Source organism: Colobus angolensis, unplaced genomic scaffold (genome assembly GCF_000951035.1).
Source record: "Colobus angolensis palliatus isolate OR3802 unplaced genomic scaffold, Cang.pa_1.0 Scaffold146, whole genome shotgun sequence".
Taxonomy (NCBI): domain Eukaryota; kingdom Metazoa; phylum Chordata; class Mammalia; order Primates; family Cercopithecidae; genus Colobus; species Colobus angolensis.
In genome coordinates, this window is record NW_012114555.1 from 3,070,015 (window position 1) to 3,086,655 (window position 16,641).

Below are 16,641 nucleotides of genomic sequence, written 5' to 3' on the forward strand. Positions count from 1 at the left end.
AAAAAAAAAAAAAAAATTTAGACCAGGCCCTGAAGAAGTGACATGTAAGATGATGTAAGATGATGGTTACTCTATGGGGCGTGGGGGCAGCCAGTCTGAAGCTCTAAATTCTCCTACCACAGAAACTTCAAGCTGGAGCTATTTCCTAATTCTGAGTGAGGCCTGTTTCACTACATCGGTGATTCTTTCAGGCTACTGGTGCTCTGCGGTAATAAACCAGGGCACTCTCCTATGTCCAGATAAGAGTAAAGATATTTTGCCAGCATGTCTCAAGTTTTCAAAAGGGGCTGACTTGGGCTTTGGAAGAGTCTAGCTCAGCTTTTATGTCAGTGAAATTGATGACCATCAAACAGTGCACAGTACAAGGAATCTCTTGCAATCTTTGTGCAGACACTGAGAATTCTGCAGGAGAAAAATGCGAAGACATCGATGTACATGGAGACCAAGTTGGACAGATACCCTACTGCTTGATAATAATGACAATTTAAAAATTACGGTTCAGTGCCCTAGGGACCAAGTAATTTGTTTTTTTGTTGAAAAACTCAGTTAATGTAAGGATCCATTAAAACAGATAACTCCCTTAAGCATTTTTTTCCAATTAAAACATATATATGTATATATTCATTTACCAATCTCTCTAGATAGGGCCTTCTTTTGAGTACAAATCTAGAGATTAGAGTTTCCTGTGGGCTTTTTTCACACTTGTAAACAACACCCAATTTCTGTTTCTTCCAAATGAAAACAAAGACACTTGTGGAAATAATCAGAGCCCAAAAGCCATCTAGATTTTTCTCAATTTTTTTCAAGACATGTTACAACAAGTTTTTAGTAACCTCTGTTGCGTCTACCCAAAATAATCAACTTAGGTTCAACTTAGGTTTTATAGAAAGAACAACTCTTTTTTTTTTTTTTGAGACGGAGTCTTGCTCTGTCACCCAGGCTGGAGTGCAGTGCCGCGCCTCGGCTCACTGCAAGCTCTGCCGCCTCCCAGGTTCACACCATTCTCCTGCCTCAGCCTCCCGAGAAGCTGGGACTACAGGCACCCACCACCACACCCAGCTAATTTTTTTGTGTTTTTAGTAGAGACAGGTTTTCACCGTGTTCGCCAGGATGGTCTCGATCTCCTGATCTTGTGATCCGCCCACCTCAGCCTCCCAAAGTGCTGGGATTACAGGCGTGAGCCACCGCACCCGGCCGAGAACAACTCTTTCTTCCCCCTCATATTTTATTGAATTACATATTTAAGTAAATGGTATGATTACAGTAAACATACTATTGATATTAACTGGTTTGGGCTCAAGTGATCCCCCCGCCTCGGCCTTCCAAAGTTCTGAGATTATAGGCATGAGCCACTGCACCAGGCCAACATTAACTGGTTTGAGAGTATACACATCTTATTCTTGCGAAGTGTGCAACTCAAATTGTGGGAGCCAAAGTCCAACAGAGGACTAGGTTAAAAATGATAATCACTGTTGCTAACGGTTATGGTGTCTGCTCTGTGCCTGGCATTGTTTGAAATGCTTTGTTTACATATTAGTTTATTTCATCTTCATAACAACCAGACAGGCAGGTACTTTTGCTATTTCCGTTTTTTAAATGGGGAGACTAAGGCTCTAGACAGTAAGCTCTAGGCAGTGAGGCAGTGAGGCAGTGAGCATTCCGGATGCTGTAAGCATCAGTCAGTCGGTTTTGCATGAGGACGATCAGGTAAGCTGGAGAGTTGGTTCAGCTGCAGCTCCGTTAAGAGGGCTTCCTACTGCAGAAGCATTGCTTTGTATCCATCAAGCGCCCTGTGCTGTCTCATGAGGGTTGTTGGAATGTTCATGCCTTTTCAAGGTCTTGGAAAACAGAATCAATTCACAACTCTAGAGATAATAACTTTATGACCTCGCCATAAATAGGCAGGAGAGACCATCATCTTCACAGTCCTACAAGACTGAGATTCTGAAAAGAATAATATCAGGAGCTGAAGCACTTCTTTTCCATTTTGGTGGCATTTAAACAAGGCTAATCTCTAGACATTCGATGTTGCTGCTGTCAGCTGTTGCTGCCAGGCTGTGTGCTTTGCTTCACCATCTCATGCCTCCTCCCTGGCCAGGTGCACCTGCTAGGGCTTGGGTTCTTTGCTAACAGACAGTCCATCCACCATTCTGAAATAACCCTAGGTTGCCTGGTTTCCCTGATCCAACTGTGAGTAGCTTGCCCTGTCCCCATCCATGTTGTCACGCTGGCCCTTTGCTCCCTCGGCTCCCTGGGCTCCTGGCGGCCTGCCTGCCACTTTGTTTTCTTTTCTTCTGCTTCCATCTGCCCCTTGTGGTTCCTGGCTCCACCTTGTTGCCTGACCCCTGACTGGATACCTGTCTTGGCCCTCACTCCCCTCACTGTTTATGTATGCTCTCATCACACCTTGTCCTCCCATTCTTACTTTAAATTCTTATTTGTTATTTTTATTTATTTATCAATTATTATTATGATTATTATTATTATTTTGACATGAGTCTCACTGTTGTCGCCCAGGCTGGAGTGCAGTGGTGCGATCTCAGCTCACTGCAACCTCCGCTTCTGGGTTCGAGTGATTCTCTTGCATTAGCCCCCTGAGTAGCTGGGATTACAGGCATGCACCACCACGCCTGGCTAATTTTTATATTTTTAGTAGAGATGGGTTTCACCACGTTGGCCAGACTGGTCTTGAACTCCTGACCTCAGGTGATCCGCCCACCTTGGCCTCCCAAAGTGCTGGGATTACAGGTGTGAGCCACTGTGCCCAGCCTTATTTTAAATTTTTAATAGGTAATAGATGCACATGGTTTAAAAAAAAATCAAAACTTTGTAAAAATACAGTTAAATGTCTTGCTTCCAACCCTACCCTCATGCTTCACCCCAACCCCCTAGCACCCCATGGGGAGATAATTCTATTGGTTTTCTGTATAGACTTCCACCCAGAGTTTCTTTATGCAAATATGAAAAAAATCTGTGCCCCTCTTTCTTAGATAAAAGGTATGCTCTGTGTCCTGTACTTTTTTTTTTTTTTACTTAACACGATATTTTGGAGATCTCTCCAAGTTCTTTTGTTCCTTTTTTAGTTGCATAGTGAAAAAGCTCCAGTCCAAGGTACAATGAATGGATGGGCCAGTCCCCACTGGCAGACACTGGGGTTCTCCTGGATGGATGGGCCAGTCCTGGCTGATAGACACGGGGGGTTCTCCCATCTTTGGTGAATATAAACAATGTTGCAAGGAACACCTTCATGCATTTTATAAATGCCAACCCACTTTGTCCTCTCTTTCCTTTCTGATGTTTCAAGCCCTTCAGGACAGTGTGGTCCTCTAGCTCATCACTTGTGCTCACCTCTCATCTCCGGCCAAATCCTCTGAGCTGGCTGTGGCCTCCTCCTCCTAACTGAATTTTGCCTCCGTCCTTATCTAATAGTCTATGCTTTTGGCTTTCCCCCACAGCCACCTTCTGTTCATTCAACAAGATTTTTTATTTTCTTTTAAAGCAAAATATTTCCAATGAAGACCAACAATTCCAGACAGACAATTCCATTGATTCCAAACAATACCACCACTATCAATAGTACATATTGAGTATTTACTGTGGGCCAAGCACTCTGCTAGATGCTTGACATCTTTATACTTCACTTAATCCTCTTAACCATCCAATAAGTGAAGAATTATCATTTGACACAGGAGGAGACAGCACTGGAGAGGAGGTTAAGTGACTGGGCTGAGGTCTCATAGCTGGTAAACAGCAAAATTGGGATTCTAGCCCAGGTCCACCTGGCCCCACACTGGTCTCCTCTGCTAAAACTCAGAGTGAAGGGCTTGGGGCAATTTGGGTTTAGTCAAGGAGAGTCTAGGAAAGAGACTCCTTTTAAGTCATCTAGTTCCGGCACAGAGCTCTCTTAATCCTTCATTCTCTTCTCTAGCTTCCGGGAGGATTTCCATTATAATGACACAGCTGGGTACTTCATTATTGGAGGGAGCAGGTATGTGGCTGGCATTGAAGGGTTTTTTGGACCTCTGAAGTACTATCGCCTTCGCAGTCTGCACCCCGCCCAGGTGAGTCCCAGGGGAGCAGGAAGATTGCAGTACTCCTGGGTGATGGGTATGGGCCTCAGGGTGTGCAGCCCAGTGTAAATAAAAGTTTACCCAAGCCGGACCATGCATTGCCTCTGTCATCAAACATCATTAGTATTGAGGCTTTTCCCCCAGCAAAGGCAATAATAGATTTCTGTTAACATTTGGTTCATTTAGTACTCATAAAATGGAAACCATTTACTTCCTCTGTTTTAATAACTACTAGTTTAATTATAGAGTAGATTTTCAGCAGGCTGTTGCCTATCCAGCGATTAAGCTAATGAAAGGAGAGAATCTTAGTTATTTGGTAAAGCTTCTTTTATATGCTATTATTTAAAGTATCAGAAGAGATGCTGTAGCAAATTAAAATCTTGGTTCCATTGGCTGCTCTCTTCAGAAACACAGGCCTTCGGCTCACACTGGGGTCAGTTGGCAGCAGTTGTATGGATCAAAAAGGCATTGTGTTCAGGGCCGAATCCTCTGCACAGTGCCTTCCACATCCAAAACCCACCCCTGAATGGAACTGTCCAACACTCCGGGCCAACGCAGCTGGACTGGTCGGAGGAGACGGCTGTTTCCCCGTGAGGGAGTCTTCAGGGCACTTGTTTTCTGGGCTGTGTTAAGGAGATCAAGGACCACACCTGATACCTGAAAGGGAAATATTCTTTCATACCCTTCACCCTATGGGGTTTATTCTGAGAAAAACAGGGGTCACCAGACAAAGTCATAATCAGGAAAAATAGGGAGCCCTGCTGTCCATGGGTGATATCTTACAGCCTCTGTGAGAGACCTTTGTGAAAAGGGGAAAAATGAAATAGTCATTTGTGCAACAAATGCTTATTGAGAACCTACTGTATGCCAGGCTCTGAACTAGGTGCTGAGGCAAGCAAGATGGGTAGGTTTAAAATTCATCTGAAGGTTGTCCACAATAAGAAATCTGCTTAATATCGGCCAGGTGTGGTGTCTCACACCTGTAATCCCAGCGCTTTGGAAGGCCAAGGCAGGCAGATCACTTGAGGTCAGGAGTTTGAGACCAGCCAACATGGTGAAACCCCATCTCTACTAAAAATACAAAAGTTAGCTGGATGTGCTCACTTGAACCCAGAAGGCAGAGGTTACAGTGAGCCAAGATTGTGCCACTGCACTCCAGCCTGGGTGATAAGAACAAGACTGTCTCAAAAAAAAACAAAAAAAAAACAAACGTACTTAATATCATGAACAGTACATATACATATGCATACATATATTCACACACAAAATGGAAATGAAATTATTCTAAGAATACATACCCTTGCTATATTCAGTGCACGCTGATATTTTGTGTTCTACTTTATAAAAACAAAAACAACCACCAAAACTCTGTAGGTTACCACCCGCTGAAATAATTATGTGACCCTCTAATGGGTCCCAGCCTCTATTTTGAAGCACACAGAATTAAGTCCCTTGTTCCTGAGGAGCTCCCTTTTGGGATCTTAAACAAGGAATTCATGAAAGAATACAATACATGCTTAAATTCAGATGTGTTTGGGAGTGCTGAGGCAGGAACGGGTACGTCGGCCCGCAAGTGAGATGGGGTGAGTCGCTAAGGGGGCCTGTCCTGAAGCCATGGCCTTACACCCAGCTCTTGGGGGTTGCAGAAGAGGGGAGGAGGGCTCTTTGATGCAGCAGGCACATCGCAGGTACTTGCGTCTTTTCGTGGGAATTGAAGGGGGAGGTGAGTGTGATTTTCTAGGGACAGAGTGCAGCCAGAGAAAAGAAGAGGGAAGAGTCCCAGTCTCTGGGAAATTCTGACATTTAACAAGCTGGACACAAAGAGAAGCTGGAGGGAAGCCGTCAGAGCTGGCGTGTCCTTGAATTAATATCGATGACCTTGCTTTGCAAATCCAGAGTGAATGATATGTGTACAAACAGGCCACCTAGAGATGTCAGTGGGAGAACGAAGTCAACCTGAACACATCTTCCTAGAGGTGGATGGACATTTGATAACAATTGTTGTTCATTTGACTCTCTTGCCTTCTTGTAGATTTTTAATCCCCTCCTTGAGAAGCAACTTGCTGAACAAATCAAGTTATATTATGAAAGGTGTGCTGAGGTTCAAGAAATAATATCTGTGTATGCATCCGCAGCACTGCGCGGGGGCGAGAGACAAGAAGCATGTAAGTGTTGAGCTTCGGGGGAGCTGTTTTAAGCTGTGTGCATTTGCATAAACACATGTTTGGCTTCTCCATAATGGGATTAAAATTGAACATATATGACTTGGCTCACATACCAGCTGGGACAAGTGTGACCTTGAGCCCTCCACTGGTGGATACAGGTGAAATTGTATATTCCACCTGGATTCTACCAAGACCAATGACAGTCAAGAAGAACCAAAACATCTTATAGCTCCAACCATAAAAATCTAGTTTACAAGTACAAATGAAAGCGAGTGTTTTGTGCCTCGCATGGCATTATTCCCATCCATAAGGCCAGCCTAAGAAAATAAAAATGAATTGGAAAATAAATTAATCATTAGAAATGTTTCCCCATCAGTGCACTTTTGTTTTGGGTCATTAATATCTGAATATTAGCTTTCAGAAATGTTGAACAGTGACTTTGTTGTTTGGAGTTCGGTTTTATTTTTTAAATCCTTGAAATTGACTCATTCTCGAAGACATTGGTAATTTTTAATGGAAGGAATGAATTTCAAATAGACTGCTTCATGCATGCTCATATTTGCACAGACATCCTTTTACTCACACAGGGTGTTTATCAGTTACAAAACTTGGTCCTGTCTGGTCCGCCAGTGTTCCGGCTTGGATCTAGCACTTACACATTTCTCTGTGATGCGGATCTTGCTGTTTGATATGGTGGCACTAGAGTTACTCACATATGTTCCTTCTGGAAGAGAAATTCCTGTGGGGCCTTTGCCATCAGCAAAAGCGAATTGAGTATTTCAGTCCTGCCCATATGTCTCTCCATCTCCAGAGCGGAACTTCTCATTCCAGGTCATGGAGGGAAGGATGCATCTCAAACATGCCCTGGTCCAATAGGGTTCACATGAAATGGTCCCAGGTAGTGATTAGAGACTTTGACGGGTGAGTGTGGAAAGACAGTGCTTCTGCAATTCAATTTAAGAATAGGCTATACTGGTCTCCAGCTGCTGCTCTCACTGCTGAATCATCCGGAAAATATGATGCTGTCAAGCGGAGGGGGAAGATATATAGGAATAGTAATAACCCAAAGAGGAAAGAAACTGACTTGGGTGACTTATGTACTATCAGGAGACATACCCTGAGATGGAAGGCCAGGCATGCACACCCATCTGTTTGGTGGCATTGGGAAGATTTTCCTACCATCTTCAACTGCCTTGCCTCCCTGGGGGTCTTTGTGCTTTGCTCCTCAACTCAAATGCCAAGAAAATGGCCTAGATATTGGCCTCCTGGGGACCAGTCAGAGGCCAGCTGCTCATTCTGTAGAATTATTCAACAGCCATCAGCAACTTTGGCACATTTCTCATGGACTTGGCTCTGAATTTGTGACCTGGAGGCAAAAGCATCATAGCCAATTTCAAATCCCAAAAGGACCCAAACCAACATCCAGTAATGGCAAGTCTGGCCTCTTCTTTCTGGTTCCTCTTAGGACGGCGGGCTTTAGGGAGGTGAGTCTCATCTTCTGCTAAAGGGTGTGATGTCTTCTGCTTCCTCTTCTGTGTAGGCCACCTCCATAACTCCTACCTGGACCTCCAGCGCAAGTATGGGAGACCCTCGATGTGCAGGGCCTTCCCCTGGGAGAAGGAGCTGAAAGACAAACACCCCAGCTTGTTCCAGGCATTACTGGAGATGGACTTGCTGACCGGTAATTGAGTCTTTGCCTCGGCTTTGGGCACTGGTTAGAAAGGCTCCTTGTTTTTCTCTGTTTCACTCACCCTCTTTGGTGATTTAGGCCTTAAAGTTATTTTTAACCCTAAGGTTTTAGCTTAATTTCAAATTTAAATTCTGCCCTTGTATGTCCACAACTCTCGATATATCTGTGCACACTTCCAACACTAAATGCAAAAACTGAAATTTAGGAATTGCTCAAGCAATTCTTTATTTAAAGCCAAGGCCACAAATGGACAGCCTGCAGCCAGAGCCAGCTTGATTTGGAAAATACCTTGTATATGTTAAAAAAAAAAAAAAAAAAAAGTAGTTATATGTATCTAAAAAGCTTGTACGAAAATGCAAATTTCTAGCTTTTTTAAAAAAAGAAAAAACCAAAGATCTGGCAAAACTGGGCATTTCTCCTGTGTGGCAGCAATTGTGGAGGTGAGGCTCAGACCAGGCATACCTTGTCCACCCACAGCACCTCCTGTCTATTTCGTCACCTCCTGCTTCCTTCATTCATGGATCTGACCCATGTGAGCCCACAGGCACTTGAACTTGGGACCTCTGATTTGAAGTACACTTTCAGCGTCATCTCAGGAATCTGCATAAACTTCCTAGATGCCACCAGCTTCTCTGTAGGCCCACTGCAATTTGGGTTTGCTTAGTAATTCAGTGCATCCTCCAGGGCCATGAGGGATCTTAAAACCATGCCTGTTAGGAAGAGGAAAGGCAGCTGGAGATGTTCAGCCTGGTGAAGAGGATCCTAGCAGGGAGTTGCCAACTGTCTTAGTGGTGGGAGGCAACTCCACGTAGTCCTGGGCATAGAACCAGATCTTGAGTTGGGGCGATGCAGAAAGTGACTTCTGCCTCATGTAAGATTGGTGTCTTGCATTGCACCCACTGCCTAAGAATGGCAGTGTCTAACAGCATAGATTTCCTTTGCAAATGGTGACCCTCCTGCAAAGAATTCAAGTCATATAGGATATTTTATCATTCATTCTTCTGATGCTTACTCAGTGACTACTCAGTAACTTGGCTAGACTTCAGAGATATGTGAAGTAACACAATGCTTCTGTCCTTAAGGAATGGACTTGAAAGCAAAGAAAAATGGTAATGCATTTTATTAAAGGTATAGAAGCTAATGGTGGAGACACAAAGAAAGGAGTGGTCAGTTCTACCGGGAGGGCTGAAGTGTTCTGGGAAGGCTTCCTGGAAGAGGAGACACTGGGACTGATTCTTGAAAGGCCAGCAGGTGTCTGCCAGATAAGAGAGTTGGAGGTGGGAATTGCAGGCAGAGCAGACCCTGAGAGGTGGTAACAGCACAGCATGTCGCATGATGGTGCCGTGGCAATGTGGAGGCAGGAGAAGCCCTGCAAAGTGATTATTCCAGTGAGGGCTCAGACACCATCCTGAGGTTTGGGCTTTACCTTTCAGGTGACAGGGACCTGTTGAAGGGTTTCAAGCAAGAAGAAGAGGTATAGTGAGATCTGGGACTTTGAGGTCACGGCAGAGAGGTGAACTAGAAGGGCGTGGAGCTGGAAGAAGGGAGTGTATTGCTACAGTCCCTCGGGGAGAGGATGCAGGCCTGAGTGGGGCATGGTGACAGGAACAGAGCTGAAGGATGTAGAGATGGGCTCTGAGGGACTCCATAGCTGCTTGGATGTGGGCACAAAGGACAAGTGGGCGGTAGGCTGTGTCATGTTGTATAATGAGTGGCGTAGCCTCTGGAGCCAGCTGGCCTGGGTCCAATTTTAACATTCACTAGCTGTGTGATTTGGGCAAGTTACTTAATTTCTCTGAGCCTTAGTTTCCTCGTCTGCAAAATGGGAATGATAATACTACCTGTCTTCTAGTGTTGGCTTCAATAAATTGATATATATATGTATACATATATATAGGTATATGTATGTATATGTGTGTGAATATGTGTGTATATACTATATATAATATGTATATTATATTATATAACATATAAAATATAATATATAATAATATATAAACATTATAATATATATTATATAAGTATTATCTATTATATAATATATATTATTATATAAGTATTTTATATATATAATATATATTATTGTATAAGTATTTTATATATATAATATACTTAGAAGAATTTCAGCACATGGTAAGCCTTACATAAGCAGGGTTTCTCAATCTCACAATATGGACATTTTGGACTGTAGAATTTTTTTTGTTGGGGACTGTCCTGTGTATTATGGGATGTTTAGCTGCATTCTGGGACTCCACAACTAGATACAAATAGCACCCTCCCTATATCCCTCCTCTCCAAAAATATCTCCAGGTATTGGCAAATGCTCCCAAGTCCCTAGGGAGGCCAAATCACCCACAGCTGAGAACCACTCAGTTATTGTCAATGTTATTGCTCTTATTACTGGGCAGAGATAATTCCAGGTTTCCGCTGGATGGCTGTCTGGAGGTAATGAAGCCCCTTACCCCAAGACCCACAAACAGGAGAGGGAGACGCATATTGGACAGTTTAGGCTAAATGGGCTAAGACCACATCCACACCAACGTTGTTTTTATGCAAGTTCCAATGCTACTTAAAAATAGTTTCGCTGATTGGAAACAGGAGTGCATCCTTTTTACAAAACGTTCTTTTTAAAGTGAATACTGTCTATGAGAAGGTTTTCATGTTATTGTTGCAGCTCAAAATTTTGTTTATAAGAATTCAGAATGATTTGTTTTCCATAGAGGCCTGGCAATGAAATCTAATGAAAAACCCCAATCATAAGTCCCTTTACCTTAAGACTCCCTGATGGGTGCTGCAGAACCGCTAGATTCCCACGCAGTGAGCCTATTTCACTGACCTCTGTTAGGCGTCTGGGGCCCCCATCAGTGGGGGGAGAGAGGGGGACCCAAAGCTGGATTTGCCACTTTAGGACACACCGTTCATGCTCAAACTGCCTTTGGGGTCTTCTGGCACCAAATTAGAACAGCCCCAAGGAGCTTCCCCTGAGGGACCATACCTGCCAGCCTCCCCTGCCACCACATCCTCTGCTCCCAGAGGCACATGGCCAACTGCCTTCCTCTTCTCCCTGCCTTTCCCTGGCCTAGGAGCTGGCAGGGAGAGAGAGCGGAAGTTTAGGTGAATTTCTAGAACCAAGCCCCGGGACCCATTCGCCTTCAGCGCCTCTTTTTCTAGGTCAAATTGGAAGGACTGGGGAGCCTTCTGTAGAGGTAGGGCGTATACTCCTTAAGGTCATCTCTCTACCTGGCACAGGGCCCTTGCTTGGGGCTATCATAGCATCTTCCAGCAAACCTGGAAGAAAGACTGGTGTCTTGTATTGCACCCAGCTTCCTAACAAGGCTGAGAGAAAAAAAAAAAAAACTTGATTTTGTAAATTGAGGGTAAAAAAAAAAAAAAAGAATTTATATTTCCAACACGTCTTTACTCTGATCTCCTATAAAAAGAACCATAGTAAGACGAGTGTGACGCTATTGCCGTTCCCAGTTCCTCAAATACCCTTCGTTCCAAGTTCGTCCTGCCCACAGCGTCTGGCCCTAGCTGGCTCCGGCAGGCTTCAGATGACTCTAGTTAATAGGAACTGTATTTGTATTCTATTTTCTGCTGCTGCCCTGACCTGTCCTGTCTTGTTGATTAATAGACTTTATTAGAACATCCTCATCATATTACATTTTTCATATCTGAGATAAGCTGTAAGAATGGATTCAGGCATGAGATGTTTGATGCTTGGAATTCTTACTGCAGGAACTGAATAGGCGCAGTAACAAAGATAAGGAATTTAACTGAGTGGGTGTGTTCTGAAGTTACTCACAACTTTTCATTCATTCATTTACTGAACAAGCATTGACTGAATGCCCCCTACGAGCCAGGATAGAATCAAAATGGGGCTGTGTTTTGAATGAGAGTCATTTAGGCTAACGTAAAAAAAAAAACATCAGCTCCCATAGTTTCCCCAAAGGGCATTAATCTGTGGAATTTTTTTTCTGGAATTTTTAACAAATAAGATGACATCATGGAGCAAGAGAAAATGGGCTGTAATTTCTGGTTCTGTCTGAGAGTCATCTTCTTCCCTGCCAGCAGCTTTTCTTCATAGACACAGCCAGCACTCCACTTCCAGGCCGCTACATGTGCACGTTTCAGACCTGAAAGTGTTTCTTCCCCCCACACTGTGTGATTTTAGATGGATCATCTGCTCACTATCTCAGCCAACAACACACTTCAAAGCAGAGATGAGAACATTGCAGGGGGTAGAGAGTGGGGAGGCTTTGGCTTCATTAACAGCCAGTGGGAAGCGGAAGAGTGTCCTCCACATTCCCGTCCAGTGAGGTCAGCACCTTTGAGTTGTTCCCAGAATAACCGTATTCTTCTACTACAAAAGAGAGTCGCCAAATATTTACACTTTTCCTCTTTAAGGGCTGTGATTTATCTTTTAAAATTCTTATTCTTGCTAGAATACACATAACAAAATTTGCCATCTGAACCAGTTTTAGGTGTACACAGTTCAGCAGCTTGAAGGATATTCACATTCTTGTGCCACAGAGTTCCACAACTTTTTTCTTGCAAAATTGAAAATTCGTACTCAGTAAACATCTACCCATTGCCTCCATCCCAAACCCTGGGAGCCATGATCCTGCTTTTTTTTTTTCTCTGAGTTTGACTGCTTTAGACACCTTGTATAAGTGGTATCTTACACAGTATTTGTCTTTTGGTGACTGGTTTATTTCACTTAGCATAATGTCCTCAAGGTTCATCTCTGTTGCAGTGTGTGTTAGAATTTCCTTTCATCTTAAGGCTGAATGGTATTTCATGACATGTTTATACCACACTTTATCCATTCATCCATCGATGGACACTTGAGTTGCTTCCATCCCTTGACTATTGTGAGTAACTTTGCTAAGAATATGGATCTACAAATATCTCTTTAGAACCATGCTTTCATTTTCTGTTGGATATATACTGTATCCAGAAGGAAAATTTCTGGGTCATATAGTAATTCTACATTTAGTTTTCTGAGAAACCTCCATGCTGTCTTCCACGTCAGCTGCGCCCTTTATATTCCCTCCAACAGTGCACAAGGGTTCCAATTTCTCCACATCCTCAGAAACACTTGTTATTTCCTGTTTTGTTTGGTTGTTTGCTCATTTTTTTTGAGACAGAGTCTTACTCTGTCGCCCAGGCTGCAGTGCAGTGGCGGATCTCGGCTCACCACAACTTCTGCCTCCTGGGTTCAAGCGATTCTCCTGCCTCAGCCTCTTGAGTAGCTTGGATTACAGGCGTGCACCACCCAACCCAGCTACTTTTTGTACGTTTAGTAGAGATGGGGTTTCACCATGTTGGCCAGGCTGGTCTTGAACTCCTGACCTCAAGTGATCTGCCTGCCTCAGTCTCCCAAAGTGCTGTGATTACAGGTATGAGCCACTGCACCTAGCCCTTTTTTTTTTTTTTTTTTTCTGAGACAGAGTTTTGCTCTTGTTGCCCAAGCTAGAGTGCAATGGCGCAATCTTGGCTTACTGCAACCTCCACCTCCTGGATTCAAGCGATTCTCTTGCCTCAGCCTCCTGAGTAACTGGGATTACAGATGCCCGCCACCACACCCGGCTGATGTTTTGTATTTTTAGTAGAGACAGGGGTTTTGCCATGTTGGCCAGGCTGGTCTCGAACTCCTGACCTCAGTTGATCTCCCTGCCTTGGCCTCCCAAAGTGCTAGGATTCCAGTTGTGAGCCCCTGCACTCAACCCTTTGAGGTGTATTTGAGGACATCTAAGCTGTACTGTGAAATCAGGAAAGTCGACAGTCATTATGCAGGATGGTAGTTCTGGTAAAGAGGATGCCTACACAGTGGCAAGGGGGGCATTGGAGAAGAGCCATCTGCCTGGGGAGACAGGAGAGATGACGTGAGGAGAGGTATCTAAGTGGGAACATAACAGCTGTTTGCCAGGCAGGCACACTGAGGAGTGTGGGCGGATGAGGTATGTTCCTTGGTGAGTATGGGGCACAAACACACCATGTGTGGTCATATAGAAGAAGGATCACTTCACTAACATATGGCACAGGCAGCTAACTTATGCCTAGCACTGTTGCAGGCGCTATCAAGAATTCAAAGTAGAAGTTGGATCCTTCCACTTCTTGCACCACCCTTAACAAGCTTGCCACAGAGTGAGCGACGGAGACACGTGTAGGATCAAATGGTGAAACTCAAGGCAGAGTAAAATGAGCTTTATTCAGGCGAACCTGATCCCCAGGTCCATATGGTATCTTTCTGTCCACTAAGTTCTTTCATAGACATTATGTCACTTTATAAAAGCATTGCATTTTAAATTCCGGTTAAACCAGACTTTCTCCAATATATAAATTACTGCACAAAAATAAATTATACCTCACAGCCATGAGGATGGCTACTATGAAAAAAAAAAAAAACCAAAAAAAAAACAAAAAAAAACACCAAGAAAAAAAAAAACTCCTCAAAGACAGGAACAGTATCTAGGGTTTTGGTTTTTCTTTTGCTTTTTGTTTGTTTGTTTTTTTGTTTTTTAAGACCCTTGCCTCAATAAATATTTGTTGAGTAACTGAATGGCGGCAGCCCAAATGAATAAGTGATCTCACCTTAGTACTCAAAACATCTTTGTTGGGTCAGCGAATCACTGAAGGAATGGGGAATTTGACTGCCAGGAGACCGAAGTTCAAGGTTTGTGCTAGTCAAGCGGCAGCTCCGATCCAGACTGCTAAGAGATCTACGGGCTTACTCTGCTTCTTTCTACATTTCCCTCATTTCTCCTACTTTCTCTCAGCCTGTTTCCTCTGAGGAGCGACTGCTCTTTCTCGGTAGACACTTCTGTAAACATTGTTCTGTTTCTCAGGTCTACCAGGATGCTGTTTGCCAGCTTTCTGCTGTCAACAGCAGTAGACCAGAATCCTGCTCAGGTCTGTGCACACTCATTTACAAAAGAATTCCAGAAATGTAGCCGTCATAGTTCTTGCTTTCATACCATCTGTAATCTAGTTGCTGAGATATACAGGTTCCAAGATGTAAAGCAGCCCCGAGGTACCTGCAAACCGAGCTCAGGACCCGTGTACTGGGTGCATCCCAGCATGGTGCCAGGCCCTGGGGCGACCACAATGAAAATCGTGGACCAGCCCACACACAACTCTGTGCCAGGTGCCAGGGGGTGCAGAGGAGGGAGGCTCATTGAGAGTTGACAGCTGATGCGCTAACCTGGTATAAGACGCAGCTGTTCCCACCGGTGTTTTCCGCTCTGATGTATAACGGGACCCGTTCCTCGCCTGCCGGAGCGGGCACGCCTTTGAATTAAACATGGCGGGGCTACTCGGGGCGCCCAACTGCAGCGCACATAGATGTGGCCGAGTCCCCTTGCTGCCTCGGGCATTCTAGGGCCTCTGCTCTGCATCCTCATTTTCTTGCTTGGCACAGGGATTCTCCTGTGCTGCTGTGTGTGACTCATAGTTCACCACCGTCTAGACTCTTGGGTGGCATCCAACACCAGACCCCACGTTCAGGACTCTGGAGGAGGGGACTCTGATTGGTCAAACTCTCTGTTGTTTCCTGGAGAACCTCCAATTCTCTAGGAAAATGGCTCCTGCCAGAGCATAGAAATTGCCCCATTAGCATTTGGGTTTTTTTTCTAATGCTAGTGCGGTGGTGTTTTAGTATGCGTGTTTTTTCATTATTTAAGAGTTGTGCTGGCCATTTCCTTCTTTTACTTTCCTGTCACACCTTGCCTGTCAAAACCGAGCCGTTGGAATTGAAAAACCCTTTGAATGGGGCCCTGCCATCCAGAGAAGAGAGGCGATGAGGACTGGGCTGGTGAGAGCCTGCAGGGATGGCAGTGGCGGGCCGGGCTCTTGGTTATGGCGGGGAGCAGTAAGGAAGGACACAAAGGCACTGAACAGGTGACATGAAGGCAGAGAGGGGAGGGGGGAACTGGGCAACATGCCCCCAGGGACATCTGCCCCATGGCCAGGCCTATTTATTCCTTTCCTGCCTTTCATCTGCACTAGGCACCTCTGACCAAGGGAGCTGGTGCCTGTGGCTAAAGGAAGTCCAAGGTCTGCCAACAAATGGTTCTCTGAGATGGGGCCAGGTCCAAAGTTGGGCTCGGCTCCCTGGGCCGACACCATCTGCATCCCTTCAGGACCACTGCCTGCCTCTTGCCCCCAGGCTCTGGAGTGCTGATTGTGGGGGCAGAGGTGTCCCCACACAATACGCCAAGGAGTGACTGGCTGCACTAGCGAAGCTCTACTTTACTTTTGACTTTATTTTTGCCAACAATTGCGATGTTTATTTGGAGATCTTAAAATGCAGAGAGTGGAGATGTTAGAAATACAATTATGTTACATAATAACATCGGGATACCGTTTCCTTTTAAGAGCTGTGTTCCCTGTTGTTGAAGAACCATCATCTTTATTATCTTTTTTAAAAAAGCATACATTATAGTTTTTAAAAAAAAAATACACAGAGACACCAAGAAAACAAACAATGGGCTATGCTTTTCTTGCTCAGAGAATAACAGCTCTGAAAGGAGAGAGAGAGAGAGACACAGAGAGAGAGAGAGAGAGAGAGAGAGGGAGGAAGGAAGGAAGGAAAGGACGAAGACAGGGAGGAAAATGACGTGTAAAATCAGAAAGTTTGTAAGGGGTCGGTAGCGGAGGCTTATACCTGTAATTCCAGCTCTTTGGGAGGCCAATGCAGGAGGATCACTTGAGA

At 44.5% G+C, this 16,641-nt stretch overlaps 1 protein-coding gene across 1 annotated transcript in view; it reads left to right on the forward strand.

Moving 5' to 3' along the window:
* Positions 1-16,641, forward strand: part of SEL1L3 (sel-1 suppressor of lin-12-like 3 (C. elegans)) — a 119,021-nt gene that overhangs the window by 39,063 nt on the left and 63,317 nt on the right. The window contains exons 7-9 of the mRNA XM_011935640.1: positions 3,929-4,061; positions 6,103-6,235; positions 7,776-7,916. Coding sequence (XP_011791030.1) covers positions 3,929-4,061; positions 6,103-6,235; positions 7,776-7,916 — 407 coding nt within the window. The remainder of the gene's footprint in view (positions 1-3,928; positions 4,062-6,102; positions 6,236-7,775; positions 7,917-16,641) is intronic.